The following is a 20,823-nucleotide window of genomic DNA, read 5'->3' as shown; positions in this document are numbered from 1 at the left end:
CCTGTGACCACTGCCGAAGGTCTAGAAGATAGCAGCAATAGATGAGCGACCGTCTCTGACTTTACATCTACTGTACAAGGTGTACCGACTAGGTAGGAGGGTCTAATAGAGCGAACAGTGAGTGGACACGGTGTTTAAAAACTCCAGCAGCACCGCTGTGTCTGATCCACTCATGTCAGTGTCACTTCAGTGCTGAGAATGACCCACTACCCAAATAATAGCTGCTCTGTGGCGGTCCTGGGAGAGTCCTGACCATTGAGGAACAGCATGAAAGGGGGCTAACAAAGCATGCAGAGAAACAGATGGACTACAGTCAGTAATTGTAGAACTACAAAGTGCAGAAAGAGTGTAAGGAGGAACTTACTTTTGTACGTGTCAGGTCACATTGATCTTCCGATGAGTGATGGACGACAGTTATAGAACATGATGTTACACTGATTAATTTATAATTAGAACATTAACCGATTCTCAATCAGTGTCTGAGACATTAAATCTCTTCTATTTTTATTTATAGCCAAGCTAAATCGGAATTTGAATGTGACTGATGGCTTGACTTTTGATTGTGTCCTGTTTTAGGGTCTTCATGAAGAATGTCAGTACCTCTTCCAACCCCAGCTCATAGTCCAAAGGCTCATTGGGATTTCAGTGCTGTATCCTGGCTACTTCATTGATCAGATGATACCAGGTCACAACAGATCTGTTCTCTACAAGTAAGTGGACGTGGTGGAATTACGACACAGACAAACTGACTGACACAGTTTGAAACAACTGTGTTTGTTTACCACATTTAAATAATGTGCATAACTTGCCGCTCAGGTGGCGCAGCGATAAAATACGCTAGAACTCGTCGGTTCAAATCTCAGCTCTGCCATACGGCTGGGCTGGGCGGCTATATATGAACGACGATTTGGCTTGTTGGTCATACAGAGAGGGAGCCGGATAGGGACTCCACATAACTGATGCTGGCTGGTTGATGGCGTCTACACAGAGTAGAGGACTAATGCGTTGATCAGGGTGTGGCTCTCCGTACACAAAGCTGATCCACATATGAACATAACATTAAAACCACCTCCTTGTTTCTACACTCACTGTCCATTTTATCAGCTCCACTTACCATATAGGAGCACTTTGTAGTTCTACAGTTACTGACTGTAGTCCATCTGTTTCTCTGCATGCTTTGTTAGCCTCCTTTCATGCTGTTCTTCAATGGTCAGGAGTCTCCGAGGACCAGACACAGACATGGTGGTGGTGTGTTAGTGTGTGTTGTTCTGGTATAAGTAAATCAGACAAGCAGCGCTGCTGGAGTTTTTAAATATCGTGTCCACTCACTGTCCACTCTATTAGACGCTCCTACCTAGTCGGTCCACCTCGTAGATGTAAAGTCAGAGACGATCGCTCATCTTTTGCTGCTGTTTGAGTCGGTCATCTTGTAGGCCTTCATCCGTGGTCACAGGACGCTGCCCACGGGGCGCTGTTGGCTGGATATATTTTTGATTGGTGGACTATTCTCAGTCCAGCAGTGACAGTGAGGTGTTTAAAAACTCCATCAGCATCACACCACCACCATGTCAGTGTCACTGCAGTGCTGAGAATGATCCACCACCCAAGTAATACCTGCTTTGTGGTGGTCCTGTGGGGGTCCTGACCATTGAAGAATAGCATGAAAGGGGGCTAACAAAGCATGCAGAGAAACAGATGGACTACATTCAGTAATTGTAGAACTACAAAGTGATGGATCATTAACAAGATTGTGAAAAATGGTATAAATGATTGACCTATATGCACAAACATCACACAAATACAGACAGACGGAAGAAAATCTGAAAATGACTGATTGGTGTCTGATTCGATGATGCTGACAGGCTCATTTTTCGGCAGGTTGACTCCGCCAGCATCAGTCTGATGTCTATTTTAAGAGGCAGAGATGCTGATGAAGATGCTTGTGCCATTTGCAGCACTGCTCAGCATACTAACAGCAGCCTGTCTCTAGCTCACACGTACACACACACGTACACACACACACACACACACACACACACAGACACACACACACACAGACCTCCTTTTCATCATTCTGTGCTTGTCTATTTTTCTGTTCCCTCTCATGAGCCTTCATCAATACCATATTCAAATATTAATCTGTCTCTCAATTAGCAAGCTGTACATCCTTTAAATACGAATGATGAAATGTAGACATGAAAGAACGGCTTGAAACGTTCTTTTTAAACCCTTCAAAGTAAAAATGAATAGAATTAAATGTGGTATTAAGAGTTTGATTAATTAGGAATTCATTGTCACAATACAGTCAATACAATTTGGGCCAAACAGAATTATTAAACAATTAATTTGTTATAAAATACAGTATATTGGATATGTATTGTTATTATATTACCTAAATCCTAGCTAGCAGTTTGTTTCCAAGGTTGGCCATCAAATCACATCATGCAACTAGTCATATGTGTGGAATCTGATGCTATATGGTGGAAAACAAATATAATATTAAGAAGAAGTACAAGGGACTACAACTGAGCAGGCAGGTTGAATTTATGTTCATTAGTAGCAGGCAAAAGCAAAAGATGAACAATTAATAACCTGAGACATGAAAGAAAATAGGGATTTATTAGGGATTCATTTAGAAAGGATTTGTCTACAATAGCACAGAGGTCATTTTAAAATTCCTGGGTGGCATAATAGTGCAGCTGGCTGAGTGAGTACCATGTTTTACAGATACAAATGTATTAGTAGGTAAATGTGTAGTTGTTTGTTGTACTGTCTGCAATGGTTAGGTATCTGTCCAGGGTGCATTATTGCCTAGCAACCAGATTTTCTTGGTAATGCTGGACCCATCAAGACTGTGACCAGGGTAAAGTGGTTAAAAAAAAAGGAATGTATGAATTAATAAACTGATAATTCGACTTAAGTACTCAGGCCGAGTGTGAAAGCATTCTGATCAGAATAAAGCATTTATTAAAAACTCATTTAATTTACTGTATTTTTGTATGACTGAAATAGTTCATTTATTTAATAAAATAATAAAAATATAACAAAATTAAAATGAATTAAATAGGAAATGTACTATGAATTAAACATTTATATTTATAATAAAATATGTTACTTTATTATTAATTAGTTTACAATTGTTATTAATAATTATTATACAATTATTATTAATAATTAAGTATTTATTAATTATTTAGATTTTTAATAATTAGGAAAATGTAATGCTTTTTGTTTCAAATACATTTCTTTCTATTTAATACAATAATAAAAATAACAAAATTAAAATATTAATTAAATAGGAAATATAAAATGAATGACATTAATAACCATAATAAAAATTAAACTTTAATAATTTATATTTATAATTAATTAGTTTACAATTGTTATTATTAATTATTATACAATTATTATTAATAATTAAATATTTATTAATTATTTTTATTTTTAATAATAAAGAAAACGTCATGCTTTTTGTTTCAAATACATTTCTTTCTATTTAATAAAATAATAAAAATATATCAAAATTAAAATATAAATTAAATAGGAAATATAATATGAATTAAACATTAATATTCATAATCAAATATATTATTTTAATAATTTATACAGTTATCATGAATTAGTTTACAATTATTATTAATAATGAATTATTAATAATGAATAATTATTAATAATAGTAAAAATATAATGCATTTTTGTTTGAAATAAATTTCTTTTAAAAAGAAAAAAATCAGGCTTTTCTTTTTATTTAAGAATTTCACCTACAATAGCATATAAATCATAAGTCCTGACAGGCTCAACAGACAATTAAATAAAGTTTTCATCAGAATAAGCATTGCTCAGAAATTAAAGTTATTCAATCAGTTGTGAAATTAACATAATGGTGCAGAAAATTAGAAATAAGAATACATTGTTTAAGCCTGAATGAGAAAGGAGCAGATTTCAAAGTGATGATTGAAATTCAGTTAACACGGTTTACTGAAACGTTCAGGGTGGATCATGTAGGTAAATTGTGTTTTGTTAAATTAGGCATTCAGTGCTTTGTTCATGTTGCCCAATCACAAACTGTAAACGACGAGGAGAATGTGAGGGGCGAACCTTGTTTTTAACAGTTGATTTGTAAAACAGTGTGCAAAATGTCCTATTAAAAAAAGATGCCTTTTACCAATTTAATACAATTTAAAAGAGAAATTAATTAAATTAATTTTGTTAATAAAATGTATTAATAAATACAATTAAATACATAAAGTAATAAAATTATAATCATTGATATAATATACAGTATAATATTATATAATATAATAATATTAAAAGTACATTAATTGGGATAATATAATAATAATAATAATAATAATAATAATAATAATAAAAATAATAATAAAATGAATGTGTAAATCAGCAATTTTTTGATTATTTTTTAAGTCTGTCAGTATGGTAGAGACTGTTTACAAAAATGGTCTAAATTAAGCTAAAATTACATTTAAAACAAGTAAAAATATGATATAATATAAATATAATTATTATTATTATTACAAAATATAATAATAATAATAATAAATGTAATGTGTAAATCAGCAATTTTTGGATTATTTTTTAAGTCTGTCAGTATGGTAGAGACTGTTCACAAAAATGGTCTAAATTAAGTCAAAATTACATTTAAAACAAGTAAAAATATATCATATAAAAAAATAGAATAAAATTACAGCCACACTGCCTAAGTCAGGCTGGCCCTCTTAACTTAGTCAACAAACTAGAGGGCTACTCTGACTGAACTGCAAAATTTAGTAGCCTAGACTGTTGCAGAGTGATACACGAGATGCAAAAAACATTACTCCGCTTTTACTTTGGCCATGTGATCAGAAAGCATTCTGCCACTAAACCCACAGCCATATGAAGCTTACCTGATGTGGACCATGTCACTTATGTTGAAGCAGCTTTAATAATTTAGTACTGTGACAGTATACAGTCTAAGAAATTGAGGGTTGAGGGCTTTGCTCAAGGGCTCAACTGTGACAATCTGGCACTGGTGGGGCTTGCACCAACAACCTCTTGATTAATAGTCCAGTACCTTAACTGCTGGGCTACAACTGCCCTTAAGAATCTCTGTTTCTTGTTTTGCAGTTTTACAGTTTTGGTTTTCTTTTTGACCCTGGCAAAAGACCAGTGTTGGTGGCCACCAAGCCCGATTTAAATGAACTATGAGGAGTCACCAGCTATTGCCAATTATAATTAACAATATTATTGAACTTGACCATGGGTTTGAAACGGGATGTCCAAAAAGCACACAGTCAGGTGTCCACACACTTTTGGTCATATACTGTAGTACTTGTAAAAACATTGATTTTCTTTCTTCTTCAATGTGAAATAAAAACGAGGTTCATTCGGTAACATGAATAATACTGTGATATATGGGCTCTACCTTAAGCTAATTTTTGGCCTTTGGGATAAAAATAGCATCATACGTCTTAAAGAAATATAGAACAGTGCCCAAAGGTAGTGGCATTTCATCACAGCTACAAAAAAAACTCTGACTTTATTCTCTAGTTCTATACATATAGTGAATCGGGTAGAATTGGACAGCATATAACCCCCTTCTCTGGATCAAATAACATTTTTTTAAATTCCATTTCTCATTCACAGAGTGTTCATCCCCAGTTACATATCTTCAGTGAAGGTTCAGCTGGTGGACTGCAGCACCAGAAACAAGAGCGGTGAAAGCTGCCCGGTGCTGCTGAAGTTAAGGGCCAGGGCGCCACCGGTTCATAACTCCAGCGCTGTGGACTGCAGAGAGAACACGCCATGTGAGCTGGAGGTGCCGCTGCTATCCTGGGAGCAGTGGTACTATATTCTTGTGGAGCGCTACCTCAGCACGGCAGATGTGTACTTCCGTATCGGTGTACAGGTTAAAGGTAAGTCCGCACAGTCATTCGGACCAATTAAAATGTCTAATAGTGGTCAGGTTACTAACACTAGTCGTATCCAATAACCCGATTGCATTACGCTTCCTCTCTACTGATGCTGATCTCCACTTCTGATTGACACACGCCCCCTCCGACACGTGTGCAGTAGCCCACTGCACCTTTTCACCTGCACGAGGCGAGTTCATATGCGGATCGGCTTTGTGTACGGAGAGCCACACCCTGATCAGCATCATTCCTCGACTCTGTGCAGGCACCATCAACCAGCCAGCAGAGGTCATAACTGCCTCAGTATCGATGAGTTCGAAATGTCAGGTCTGGTGTGCTAGCGTGTTTTACCGCTGCGCCACCTGTCCTCCAACAGTCCAAAAACATGCAGTCAAGGTTAATTGGAGACACTGAATTGCCCTATAGGAGAATGGGTGTGCGTATGTGTGTGTATGTGTGTCTGCCCTGCGATGGACTGGCGCCCCATCCAGGGTGTTACTGTGACCCTAATTGGATAAGCAGTTAAGACTTACAAATGTGAACAAAAAGCATGTTTCTTTTAAAAATCAGTTTATAAAATAAATTAAATAGAGGAGTAAAGAGGATTTACATACAATAATAATAATAATAATAATAATAATAATATATTTATAAAAAAAGTCATAAATTATATTAATAATAAATTTAAAAGAGTAAAGAGGATTTACATACAATAATAATAATAATAATAAGATATTTATTAAAAAAATATAGTTATAAATTATATTATTAATAAATTAAAAAGGAGTAAAGAGGATTTACATACAATAATAATAATAATAATAATAAGATATTTATTTAAAAATATAGTTATAAATTATATTATTAATAAATTAAAAAGAGGAGTAAAAAGGATTTACATACAACAATAATAATAAGATATTTATTTAAAAATAGTTATAAATTATATTATATTATTATATTATATATTAATTATATTATATTGTAATTGTAATAATTAATACAATAATAATAATAATATTAAAATAATAGTAATATTAATAACAATAATTTCATTTATTTGTTTTGTCTAAATACTTTAATACATATAATGTTTTTATTTAAGTACAAATTTCAAAAACATTGTGTGCGGATTCGCAGCAGATGCCCCAACAGTATATTAAACAAAAAAAAACAGTGATTGAACACTCGTTTCCCCCTCACTGTGCATTCATTTACACCATATCATGTGCCAATATTTGTCTCCTGTTGGTTTTTCAGTGTGTACCAGTGCAGATTGCCACCTGCAGAGTGTTTCGTCCCTTACAAAATTTGTTTTGCTACTCTTCTTGTTAGAACAAATTAGCATCATCTGGAGCAGCCGGATCAGAGAACATCAGTAGCTCTCAATGCCCTATTGATACTCAATGTTGCGGTACAGCCTCCTCAGTGGAGTGCTTTGATGTAGAAACGCTTTCTGTTGTACAGCGTCTTGTTGCTGTAAGAAAGACTCGAAATCCTTAAACACACTGAAGAGAAAATGAAGTGTGTGAAAAGGCTCTCATACGGCAGACGGGCTTTCTGCTGGAGGGCACTGAACATGCCACGCTACATCTAATGTCTTCTTAAACAGGGTGTTGCTAAGGGATATATAGATGCTAGCAAATGTACAGATATTTAAGCTTGGAACCATTAAGATTAAATTAATACTTCAATAAAAATAAGAAACTAATTAAGATTATTAAGTACTTTTTTAAGTGTCACAGTCGAGTCTCATTACCAGACATCCCAAGTTGCAAAAACTCATTTCAGGGAGGTACCCCCGGACCCGGACCCCGACCCCCCAAGCCAAAAAAAAAAAAAAAAACAGAAGCTAAAAAACCTCTCGCACACACCAAAGGATTATGGGTGAAAACAGAACTTTTAGGAGCTGCTAACTGAGCTACTAAGCTAACTGTTCGCGTCACAAACACATTAATGTGTACTACATAGTGCACTAGATAGTGTGAAAGAGAATAGATTTATGTTCCCTACATCATGCTTTAGGTAGCGTATTAGTTAACAGATTTAGGTTCCCTACATAGTGCACTAAATTGTATATCAGATAATGGATTTATGTTCCCTACATAGTGCACTAGATAGTATTTTAGATATGAATTTATGTTCCTACGTAGTGCACTAGATAGTGAATTAGACAGTTGGTTTATGTTCCCTACACAGTGCACTAGATTGTATATCAGATCACGGATATACAAGGAGCAGCGCTGCTGTGTCTGATCCACTCATACCAGCACAACACACACTAACACACCACCACCATGTCAGTGTCAGTGCAGTGCTGAGAATCATCCACCACCTAATTAATACCTGCTCTGTAGTGGTCGGTCCTGGGAGAGTCCTGACCATTGAAGAACAGCATGTAAGGGGACTAACAAAGCATGCAGGGAAACAGATGGATGACAGTCAGTTATTGTAGAACTACTGGTAGAACCTGGTATCTTCAGACATGTCAGAGGAGGCATGTGCTAGTGTGTTGCCCCCTTTGGCCAAAAAATGCCAACTGGTAGGGCACATTTAGTTTAAATAATTCCCTTGTTCAGTGAAACTAGAGATGATTATTATTATAATTTTTTTTTTTTTTGGACAATGGATTTAACTTGTCTGGCTTTAAACAGGGACATGTTTAAAATAATAACAATAACAACAACAATAATAATAATAGTAATATAATAATAATAATAATATTGTTATTATTATTAATATTATTATTATATTACTATTATTATTATTGTTGTTTTGTTGTTTTTATTATTATTATTATTTTATCATTATTTATTATTACTATTATTGTTGTTTTGTTATTACTATTAATATTATTATTATTGTTGTTGTTGTTTTGTTATTATTATTATTATTATTATTGTTTTGTTATTATTATTATTGTTGTTTTGTTGGTAATATTATTATTATTATTTTATCATTATTTTTTATTACTATTGTTGTTGTTTTGTTGTTATTATTATTATTATTATTATTTTGTTGTTATTATTATTATTTTATCATTATTTATTATTACTATTATTGTTGTTTTGTTGTTATTATTATTATTATTTTATCATTATTTATTATTACTATTATTGTTGTTTTGTTGTTATTATTATTATTATTGTTCTGTTATTATTATTATTTATTATTACTATTATTGTTGTTTTGTTGTTATTAATATTATTGTTCTGTTATTATTATTATTATTATTTTATCATTATTTATTATTACTATTATTGTTGTTTTGTTGTTGTTATTATTATTAATATTTTATTATTATTTATTATTACTATTATTATTATTATGACTTTTCCCAGACATGTATTCCATTTTAAGATCATGTTTAATCCCACCAGGCTAGGGCAAAACTAATTTAATTCTTCTCAAGGGTACCCTTGCTCTGCACTTTCTCACCCACAACTATCACCCTTTCTCAAATCTGCCTATCTGTATCTGTAATAAACAAGTAAGATGTGGTAATACTGTGGTAAATTGTCCTTAAACTGGCGCTATTCATAGTGAATGGTCTTCGGATGAACCCAATGAATAAATTTTGTCCAAAGAACACTACATAAGCTGTTTGGCAGACCACACTGGCTTCCACAATGGCTGACCCTGACAGCGTTAATGTGTGTCATATGAGAAATGATGAAGTGCCTGAATTGAGTTGAGTGCATTTCAGAGGACCTTCCACGGCTTTTCGAAAGAAGCCGTTCAAAGCGATGTCAATGTTAATAGAAGCGGGTCTCGGTTTATTGGAAAAAGTGGATATCCCGGTTCTGTTGCTACAGAACTAATACAACCTCCAGAGACCCAGAGACTCATCATTCATCCAGATTAATGTAGCTTGCATCTTCAAGAATCACTAATATCATTCAGAATTTGGCAGCAACATGGCACATCTTTACTTTAATTCTTGTAATAGATGGATGTATGATTCTTACTCCCTAAGCCTTGATTAACAACTCAAAAGAGCATGAGAAGACATCACCAGCTTCATCACCTCTCTGATGAGCTTAATATTTTTTAATAATTTAAAATCATCAATCTTAATTTATATTAGTGTACGATTAAAAATTACATAAGTGATCCTCAGTGATTATCGGTTATCGGCCAGTTTGGCATCTACATACATGATTGGCGTCCTGTCTGGAGTGTGTTGGAGCCATTGTGAACCTGACCATGATAAAGTGGTAGTAAAACATGAAAATGAATGAGTACAAGAATACTATGCTTATTTCAGCAAGACAATGCCAGGCTAGTGTAGTTAGATACAGAGTGCATGTGCTTGTCTGGCCTGCCTGTAGTGCAGATCTACATGTATCTCTTATTAAACATGTATGGCACATCATGAAGAGGAGAATTAGATATTATATTATGAACATGATTATGTACAACATATGGCCAAAAGTATGTGGCCACCTCCTACAAACCAGTTCTTTTCTCGTTAACTGGTCTCCTCAAAACTGTAGAAGTCTTTTCTCTTCAGAGAAGTTTCTTCCCAAAAAGCAAGTGTCTGTATGAATTCTTGCCCATTTGTCAAAAGAAGTGAGGTCAGGCATCCCGAAAATGGTGTTTGTACACCATATAGCCAAAAGTATGTGGCCACCTCCTACAAACAGCTTCTTTTCTGGTTTGACCTCCGCCAAGCTATTAAAGTCTTTACTTATCAGAGAAGACTATCCCCAAAAAGAGAGTGTCTGTATGAATTCTTGCCCATTTGGTCAAAAGAAGTAAGATTAGGCACCCTGGAATTGGGGTTTGTACACCATATAGCCAAAATTATGTGGCCATCTCTTACAAACCAGTTCTTTTCTGGTTTGACTGAACCCTCAACAGCTATTAAAGTCTTTACTCTTCAGAGAAGTCTCTCCTCAAGAAGAGAGTGGCTGTATGAATTCTTGCCTATTTCGTCAAAAAAGGTGAGGTCAGGCACCCTGAAATTGGGGTCTGTACACCATATGGCCAAAAGTATGTGGGTACCCGACTACAAACCAGTTCTTTTCTGGACAAGCTATGTACTAATAGCTGCTATTTCCCCCTTAGGCGAAATTAGACGTTTCCTATAACCATCTACCAGTCTCTGACATCGACTGGGAGAAAGTTTTTCCCACTCCTTCAGATGCAGAATGCAGAATTTCTTCAGCTGTGTGAGGTTTGAGGGGTTTCTTGCACACACAGCCCGTTTCTTATCACCCCACAGCATCTCAACAGGATTAAGATCCGGGCTTTGACTTGGCCATTACAGAACTCTCCATTTCTTTCTTTTGAGCCATTCCTTGGTGGATTTACTGGAATGTTTTGGGTCGTTGTCATGGTACATGGTCCACCTCTGCTTCAGCTTCAGTTTTTGGACAGATGGTCTTACATTTTCCTCAAGCCCCCTCTGATATAGTGAAGAATTCATCGTGGATTATATAATAGAGAACTTGCCAGACCCTGCTGCAGCCCCAAACCATGATGTTTCCACCTCCATGCTTCACAGTTGGTATGAGGTTCTTGTCCTCATATGTCTTCTGTTACTGTGCCCAAATAATTCAACTTTGGATTTGTCTGTCCAAAGCACATTGTTCCAGAAGTCCTGGTCTTTGTCTAGGTCTTCTCTTGCAAACTTTAGTCTTGCCCTGATGTTTTTTTTTTGACAGCAAGGGTTTCCTCCTCGCTCACCTCCCATGAAAACCAAACGTGTGCAGTCTCTTTCTGATGGTAGATGCATGTACCTTGACATCAACTGTAGCAATCCCGTGATGACATTGTAGGATTATTGGAGACTTCTTTACGCATCTTGCGCTCTGCTCTTGGGCTGAACTTGCAAGGACGACCTGATCTGGCCATGTTGGCAGTTGTTCCCCCCCCCCCCAATTTTTCTCCCCTAATCTAGTCGTGTCCAGTTACCCTGATTGCGTCCTCTATACTGATCCGACCCTTCACTGACTGAGGACGCCTCTCAACTGGCACGTAGTCAGTACAGACTGCATTTTTCACCTGCGCGAGTCGAGTTCATACACTTGACGGGCACTGTGTACGGAGGGCCACACCCCCCATCAGCATTATTCCTCAGCCCTGTGCTGTGCAGGCGCCATCAGTCAGCCAGCAGGGGCCGCAGTCGCACCAGTTATGAGGACCTACGATCCGACCTTCTTACCCTCTAACGTTTCTTTCCCTCGTGTTCTATTGCTTAAGTATATAATTGATTGTATACACATGATCAAAAAAGTGTGTCAAACTAAGGCTGAAAGGGTTTTGGCACAGCTTAGATGAAACACACACAAAGGGAACAATTGGCTCTGATGGGCTGGTGTACCTGTAGACCATGTTATTGCTCTGAATGAGGGCAAGAAAGCGGTGAAAATGGTCTGTTTCCCAAATTGCATTGTGTGCTGAGCTGTTAAGAAATAAAGCATAAAATTACTGCAGCACAGTTTATTGCTCTTAAGCCTGAGAGGCCAGTTTGTATCAACAAAGACAGAAAAAAATATAAATCAGATACACTGTGTAGCCAAAAGTTTTTGGACAAATGTCCTTTCGCGATTATAACAGGCTTTACTTTTCTGGAACGTTTCCACTGGCTTTTAGAACACCACTAAAATGATTTACTTCCAATCAACCTTAAGAGCATTAAGGACACTGGGTACTGATGTTCCTGTATAAGGTCTGGATCAGAATGTACATACTAATTAATCTCAATGATGTTGGTTAGCCTTGAAGTCATGGCTCTGGGCAGCCTGTCAAGTCCTACCAAATCAAATTAATTTGTTTTTTGACAGTTGACATAATGGCACATAGCTACCATGGGTAGCTCACAGCACCAATGTGCTAGGAACCTCAGTTACCTGTATCTGCATGGGCACTTTCCATGAACTCTCTTCTTAAATCCCTTCCCAGGCTCATATGCATCTACAACCTTCTTTCTGAAGGCCTCGGAGAGCTCTTTAGATTTTACCACGGTGATACCACTCACTTCAACAATCAAGAGCAGAGCAAACCAAACTAATGTCTGAGGTTTAAATAATCAGTTACCTGTATCTGCATGGGTACATTCCATGAACTCTGATTTTCTCTCACCCCTCTTCCCCCCCAAAATTGTAAGGACACTGTGCTTTACACCCTCCATGTTCTTGCTCATGGGAACTTTGATGAATTCCTCAACTGGGTCTATTTCAGCAGGATCTGCATCAACAACTAAATCTGATGCTTTCGCAGTCACCGTCCGTTGACCTTTGCACTTTGCACTTTTGTGGTGGTCAAATAAAATGTGTCCATTCTTAATAACCCAACACAGGCTACAGGCAGATCTAGATCTATATGATATCACGATAAATCTCCCATATGCCAATAGCCTATTGATTTTCCTGTCCTATTACAAGTCATTCTTTTTTACTCTTCTCAATTAAATGGAACAGAACCCCCCCTCCCCCCACCCCCTTAGGCTTACTGAGGCCCCCTGATTGAGAACCGCTGCTCTAGATGACGCTTGACATTTTGGATGGGGATCCTTACATTGCTCGCTTCTAGACGAGTTCCATCACATCGGCAAAAACCTTCCCTAGATTGAAACATGCTAAAACATTCATGTAGATTCATGTCCAAACTTAATAAAAATCCAAGGACTTAAGAACAAAAATATGTGGACACGCAATATGTAATTACATATGGTTCAGTTGTTTCAGCCCAAAGTTTTGCTGACATACACTGATCAGCCATTAGATCAAAACCATCTCCTTGTTTCTACACTCATTGTCCATTTTATCAGCTTCACAAACCATATAGAAGCACTTTGTAGTTCTACAATTACTGATTGTAGTCCATCTGTTTCTCTGCATGCTTTGTTAGCCCCCTTTAATGCTGTTCGTCAATGGTCAGGACTCTCACAGGACCACCACAGAGCAGGTATTATTTAGGTGGTGGATCATTCTCAGCACTGCAGTGACACTGACATGGTGGTGGTGTGTCAGTGTGTGTTGTGCTGGTATGAGTGGATAAGACACAGCAGCGACTCACTGTCACTGCTGGACTGAGAATAGTCCACCAACCAAAAAACATCCAGCCAACAGCGCCCCATGGGCAGCGTCCTGTGACCACTGATGAAGATCTAGAAGATGACCGACTCAAACAGCAGCAATAGATGAGCGATCGTCTCTGACTATACATCTACGAGGTGGACCGACTAGGTAGGAGTGTCTAATAGAGTGGACAGTGAGTGGACACGGTGTTTAAAAACTCCAGCAGCGCTGCTGTGTCTGATCCACTCATACCAGCACAACACACACTAACACACCACCACCATGTCAGTGTCACTGCAGTGCCGAGAATGATCCACCACCCAAATAATACCTGCTCTGTAGTGGTCCTTACCATTAAAGGAACAAGGAGGTGGTTTTAATGTTATGGCTGATCAGTGTATATTAGCAATATATAGTAATAGAATAATTATAGGCCCTTTCCTCTGTTAGCATGACTGTGTCCCTGTGTACAAAGTTAAATCAATAAAGACATGGTTGAGTTTAGCGTGGGGGAACTGTGACCTGTACTGAGTCCTGACCACAACCCTATTGAAAACCTTTGAGATGAAATGGAACATTGATTGAAAGCTTTCTTGTTTTATCAGTGCCTGACCTCAGGAATGCTCTTTTGATGTCATGGGCACAACACTTAAAAATATTGTGAAAACCCTTAAGAGTAAAGCACAGTGCACTTAGAGCACAGTGCAGAGGGGGTCAAGCCTACAATAATGACTATTTCTTTGAAACCGAATGTCCAGAAAGCTTACGGTCAGGTATTTACATACTTGGTCATATCAAAAGACCTTAGACATCAATGAATCAGCAAATAAGTCCAAATTTCTAACATGTATACTTTGTAAAATCTGATTTTACCGTTCAGTATTCAGTATAAAAACACCATCATTTTCCTAATGTACACCTATCAGCCATAACATTAAAACCACCTCCTTGTTTCTACACTCACTGTCCATTTTATCAGCTCCACTCACCATATAGAAGCACTTTGTCGCTCTACAATCACTGACTGTAGCCCATCTATTCTATACATACTTTTAACCTGCTTTTACTCTGTTCTTCAATGGTCAGGCCCCCCACAGGACCACCACAGAGAAGGTATTATTTAGGTGGTGGATCATTCTCAGCACTGCAGTGACACTGACATGGTGGTGGTGTTTTAGTGTGTGTTTGAGTGGATCAGACACAGCAGCGCTGCTGGAGTGTTTAAATACCGTGTCCACTCACTGTCCACTCTATTAGACACTCCTACCTAGTTGGTCCACCTTGTAGATGTAAAGTCAGAGACGATCGCTCGTCTATTGCTGCTGTTTGAGTCGGTCATCTTCTAGACCTTCATCAGTGGTCACAGGACGCTGCCCACAGGGCACTGTTGGCTGGATGTTTTTGGTTGGTGGACTATTCTCAGTCCAGCAGTGACAGTGAGGTGTTTAAAAACTCCATCAGCATTGCTGTGTCTTATCCACTCATACCAGCACAACACACACTAACACACCACCACCATGTCAGTGTCATTGCAGTGCTGAGAATGATCCACTACCCAAATAATACCTGCTCTGTAGTGGTCATGTGGGGGTCCTGACCATTGAAGAACAGGGTGAAACCAGGCTAACAAGGAGGTGGTGTTAATGTTATGCCAGATCAGTGTATATTGCATTGCGTGACCTTGTAGCGACGCTGTCCCTAGAATCCACCCTTTAGGTCAGAGCTTTTGTCAGACTTAATTCTATTACACAGTGTCTCACTCAACCCCCCCCCCCCCCCCCCCCCCCCCACCCCTCAAATCAATTTTAACTAACAGCAATCGCTGGCACTCTGCCATGAGCCTTAGTGCTATAAAAAGGGCCACCCATCCGTCCAGCTCTTCATCTTCCAGCTCTCCTTCCCCAAAGACTTTAATTAGCTATATATCCAGGGTCAACAGGGAGTAGAGATCATCTGTGGGTTCAAGTTTTCTAGCGTGTGGGTGAGAGAGAGATGGTAGGACCAGTGGCTTGTAAAAAGTTTTTTTGCTCTATTAATTAAGGCATTTCTCAACACTATATGGCCAAAAGTGTGTGGACACCTAATTATTAGCTTATGGACATGCGAAACTAGGGTCCTCCCTAGGAAAGTCCTCCTTCAGGCATATTTTATTGTACTTTACTATATATATCAGCTCCACTTACCATATAAAAGCACTTTGTAGTTCTACAGTACAATTACTGATTGTAGTCCATCTGTTTCTCTACATACTTTTTTAGCCTGCTTTTACCCTCTTCCTCAATGCTCAGGACTCTTCCAGGACCACAACAGAGCAGGTATTATTTAGGTGGTGGATCATTCTCAGCACTGCAGTGACACTGACATGGTGGTGTGTTAGTGTGTGTTGTGCTGGTATGGGTGGATCAGACACAGCAATGCTGATGGTGTTTTTAAACACTTCACTGTCACTACTGGACTGAGAATAGTCCACCAATCAAAAATATCCAGCCAACAGCACACTGTGGGCAGTGTCCTGTGACCACTGATGAAGGCCGACTCTAACAGCAGCAATAGATGAGCGATCGTCTCTGACTTTACATCTACAAGGTGGACCAGCTAGGTAGGAGTGTGTAATAGAGTGGACAGTGAGTGGACACGGTATTTAAAAACTGACCCACTCATACCAGCACAACACACACTAACACACCAACACCATGTCAGTGTCACTGCAGTGCTGAGAATGATCCACCAACCAAATAATACCTGCTCTGTGGTGGTCCTGTGGTGGGCCTGACCATTGACAAACAGGGTAAAAGCAGGCTCAAAAAGTATGTAGAGAAATAGATGGACTACAGTCAGTAATTGTAGAGCTACAAAGTGCTCCTATATGGTAAGTGGAGCTGATAAAATGGACAGTGGGTGTAGAAACAAGGAGGTGGTTTTAATGTTATGGCTGATCAGTGTATGTCAATGCATTGTTGTCAGATGTCCAGAAGTTTTTGAAAACTGGGCCAAAGACTATACAGTTAAAAGAGCATATGTTAATATATAGCAGCTGTATGCACTAGGCGAGTGCGAGACCAAAAAGGCAATTCATCCCAAAGGTATTTGGTGAGGTTGAGGCAAGGTCTTAATTACAATGTATTTACATTCGCCCATGTATATACATTCCCCCACCCAATGTTCAATTCATGGCTACGACAATACACTGGAACAATATAGTGCGTTCCCCAAACTGTTTTTAGAGTTAGAGGTATATAATTTATTTAATATACTTGTTTTTCTTTATACCTTTATTAGTGTGTGTAGCGTAAACACCCACCACTTAATTATTACAAGCAATGTCCACATACACTTGGCTGTATGATGCTTAATTTAAGGGTGGTTTAAAGAATATAAAGTATAATGCTTTATATGCAAATATACATTTAGGTGGTCCTTTTTTTTTTTTTTTTTTTTTTACTATTTTCTGCCTGTCAAGTGCCTATTCTGGTTTTGAAGAAGGATGCCCAACAAGCTAACAGTCAGGTGTCTACAGACTTTTGGCCATATGGTCTGTTATGGAAAAATTAGATATTATGTTTGATATTACTTGAATATTAGTATTTTGCTGCTTGTGCATTAACTACCAGCTTATTAAGCTATTGTAAGCAGATAAGAAACAATAGTTAGCACAGAATGGAAGTTCCAAAGTCCAACACACAATGTGATGTGACTAAAGCAATATAAAGAGAGACCCACAGTTCTGTGCTTTGTTCTTTAGCTATTCCACTGCCCATGAACCCACGACAATGCCAATCAACTCTCCAATCCAGTCAACAGTAATCTTTGCTTTCGGTTATTAATTGTTGATACGTCAGATATGTTTCAGAATGGTATTCTGGTTTTGGAGTAGAATGTCCAACAAGCTAATAGTCAGGTGTCTACAAACATTTAACCATATGGTCTGTTATGGAAAAATTTGATATTATGTTTGATATCACCTGCATATTAGTATTTTGCTGTTTGTGCATTAACTAATAGCTTGTTAAGTTGTTGTAAGCAGATAAGAAACAACTGTCAGCACAGAATGGAGGTTCCGAAGTCCAACACCCAATGTGATGTGACTAGAGCAGTATAAAGAGAGACCCACAGTTCTGTGCTTTGTTCTTTAGCTATTCCACTGCCCATGAACCCACGACAATGCCAATCAACTCTCCAATCCAGTCAACAGTAATCTTTGCTTTCAGTTATTAATTGTTGATACGTCAGATATGTTTCAGAATGGTATTCTGGTTTTGGAGTAGGATGTCCAACAAGCTAATAGTCAGGTGTCTACAAACATTTAACCATATGGTCTTTTATGGAAAAACGAGATATTATGTTTGATATTACCTGAATATTAGTATTTTGCTGCTTGTGCATTAACTAACAGCTTATTAAGCTGTTGTAAGCAGATAAGAAACAACTGTCAGCACAGAATGGAGTCCAACACCCAATGTGATGTGACTAAAGCAATATAAAGAGAGACCCACAGTTCTGTGCTTTGTTCCTTAGCTGTTCCACTGCCCACAAACCCACGACCATGCCAGTAAATTATCCAATACAGTCAACTGTAATCTTTGCTTTCAGTTATTAATTGTTGATACATCAGAAATGTTTTAGAATGGTATTCTGGTTTGGAGTAGGATGCCCAACAAGCTAACAGTCAGGTGTCTACAGACTTTTGGCCATATGGTCTGTTATGGAAAAAATTGATATTGTGTTTGATATTACTTGAATATTAGTATGTTGCTGCTTGTGCATTAACTACCAGCTTATTAAGCTATTGAAAGCAGATAAGAAACAATAGTTAGCACAGAATGGAAGTTCCGAAGTCCAACACACAATGTGATGTGACTAAAGCAATATAAAGAGAGACCCACAGTTCTGTGCTTTGTTCTTTAGCTATTCCACTGCCCATGAACCCACGACAATGCCAATCAACTCTCCAATCCAGTCAACAGTAATCTTTGCTTTCGGTTATTAATTGTTGATACGTCAGATATGTTTCAGAATGGTATTCTGGTTTTGGAGTAGAATGTCCAACAAGCTAACAGTCAGGTGTCTACAAACATTTAACCATATGGTCTGTTATGGAAAAATTAGATATTATGTTTGATATCACCTGCATATTAGTATTTTGCTGCTTGTGCATTAACTAATAGCTTGTTAAGCTGTTGTAAGCAGATAAGAAACAACTGTCAGCACAGAATGGAGGTTCCGAAGTCCAACACCCAATGTGATGTGACTAGAGCAGTATAAAGAGAGACCCACAGTTCTGTGTCTTGTTCCTTAGCTGTTCCACTGCCCACGAACCCACGACCATGCCAGTAAATTATCCAGTACGGTCAACTGTAATCTTTGCTTTCGGTTATTAATTGTTGATACGTCAGATATGTTTCAGAATGGTATTCTGGTTTTGGAATGGGATGTCCAACAAGCTAACAGTCAGGTGTCTACAGACTTTTGGCCATATGGTCTGTTATGGAAAACTTAGATATTATGTTTGATATTACTTGAATATTAGTATTTTGCTGCTTGTGCATTAACTAACGGCTTATTAAGCTGTTGTAAGCAGATAAGAAACAATAGTTAGCACAGAATGGAAGTTCCAAAGTCCAACACCCAATGTGATGTGACTAAAGCAATATAAAGAGAGACCCACAGTTCTGTGCTTTGTTCTTTAGCTATTCCACTGTCCACGAACCCACGACCACGCCAATGAATTCTCCAATCTTGTTTTCATCAACATTTCACCTTATCTTTCCACGACAGGTCTTTTTGGGGGAACTTGATATTAATGGTCACAGTTTTGAAATATATGTTTGGCCGTACACACTCAGATTCATTCAGCTGACAAAGTTAATGTTAGAAGAGCTAGAAGAGCAGCGTTCTCATTATCCTTCAATTAATGGATCAGATCACTCTGGTCAGCACTTTTGTTGATACGCATCACAGAACAGACGGTGCCTTGTTCGTTAGTGAAGCAACGCAAGACCAGCGCAGCACCACACAACATTGGTCTCAATAAACTAATTACCCAGAGCGTACCCGGCACAGCAAGGAAAATCCGTTTAAACCGAGCCGTGGCCAGATGTTACGGCGCTTATTTAATGCTGCACATGGTGTGAAGAATTGATCACAACATGATTGAATTACAGAAATAAAAATGCTGCACTGTAAAAAATATTCTTGATGAGAGCACCGAGCATTTTTTATTGTTTTGTTCGCTCATATCAGGTCCTTTGATCTTTGGTCACAGAAATTTAATCAATTCTCTTTTTATTATAAAAACCTTTTTTATTTTTTATTTCTTACTCATCATAAGAGCAACACTGTGCCAGATTATGAAAAAATAGCTTTTGCACAGCTGCCGTTTTTATAAACAAAAACACCATGTCAGGAGTATTTTTTGAGGATTTCTACCACATACAATCACTTTGTAGTTCTACAATTACTAACTGTAGTCCATCTGTGTCTTTGCATGGTTTGTTAGCCCCCTTTTATGCTGTTCTTCAATGGTCAGGACTCTCCCAGGACCACTACAGAGCAGGTATTATTTAGATGGTGGATCACTCTCAGCACTGCAGTGACACTGACATGGTGGTGGTGTGTTAGTGTGTGTTTTGCTGGTATGAGTGGATCAGACACAGCAATGCTGATGGAGTTTTTAAACATCTCACTGTCACTGCTGGACTGAGAATAGTCCACCAACCTATAAAATATCCAGTCAACAGCGACCCTGTGGGCAGCGTCCTATGACCACTGATGAAGATCTACAAGATGACCAACTCAAACAGCAGCAAGGTGGGCCAACTAGGTAGGAGTGTCTAATAGATTGGACAGTGAGTGGACACGGTATTTAAAAACTCCAGCAGCACTGCTGTGTC

At 37.9% G+C, this 20,823-nt stretch overlaps 1 protein-coding gene across 1 annotated transcript in view; it reads left to right on the top strand.

Moving 5' to 3' along the window:
• The window catches only part of tmem8b (transmembrane protein 8B), a 225,618-nt gene that overhangs the window by 133,090 nt on the left and 71,705 nt on the right, over positions 1-20,823 (top strand). The window contains exons 4-5 of the mRNA XM_063018330.1: positions 577-710; positions 5,641-5,909. Coding sequence (XP_062874400.1) covers positions 577-710; positions 5,641-5,909 — 403 coding nt within the window. The remainder of the gene's footprint in view (positions 1-576; positions 711-5,640; positions 5,910-20,823) is intronic.

The sequence above is a fragment of the Trichomycterus rosablanca genome, chromosome 21 (assembly GCF_030014385.1).
Source record: "Trichomycterus rosablanca isolate fTriRos1 chromosome 21, fTriRos1.hap1, whole genome shotgun sequence".
NCBI lineage: Eukaryota > Metazoa > Chordata > Actinopteri > Siluriformes > Trichomycteridae > Trichomycterus > Trichomycterus rosablanca.
This window is presented reverse-complemented; position numbering and strand designations above follow the sequence as displayed.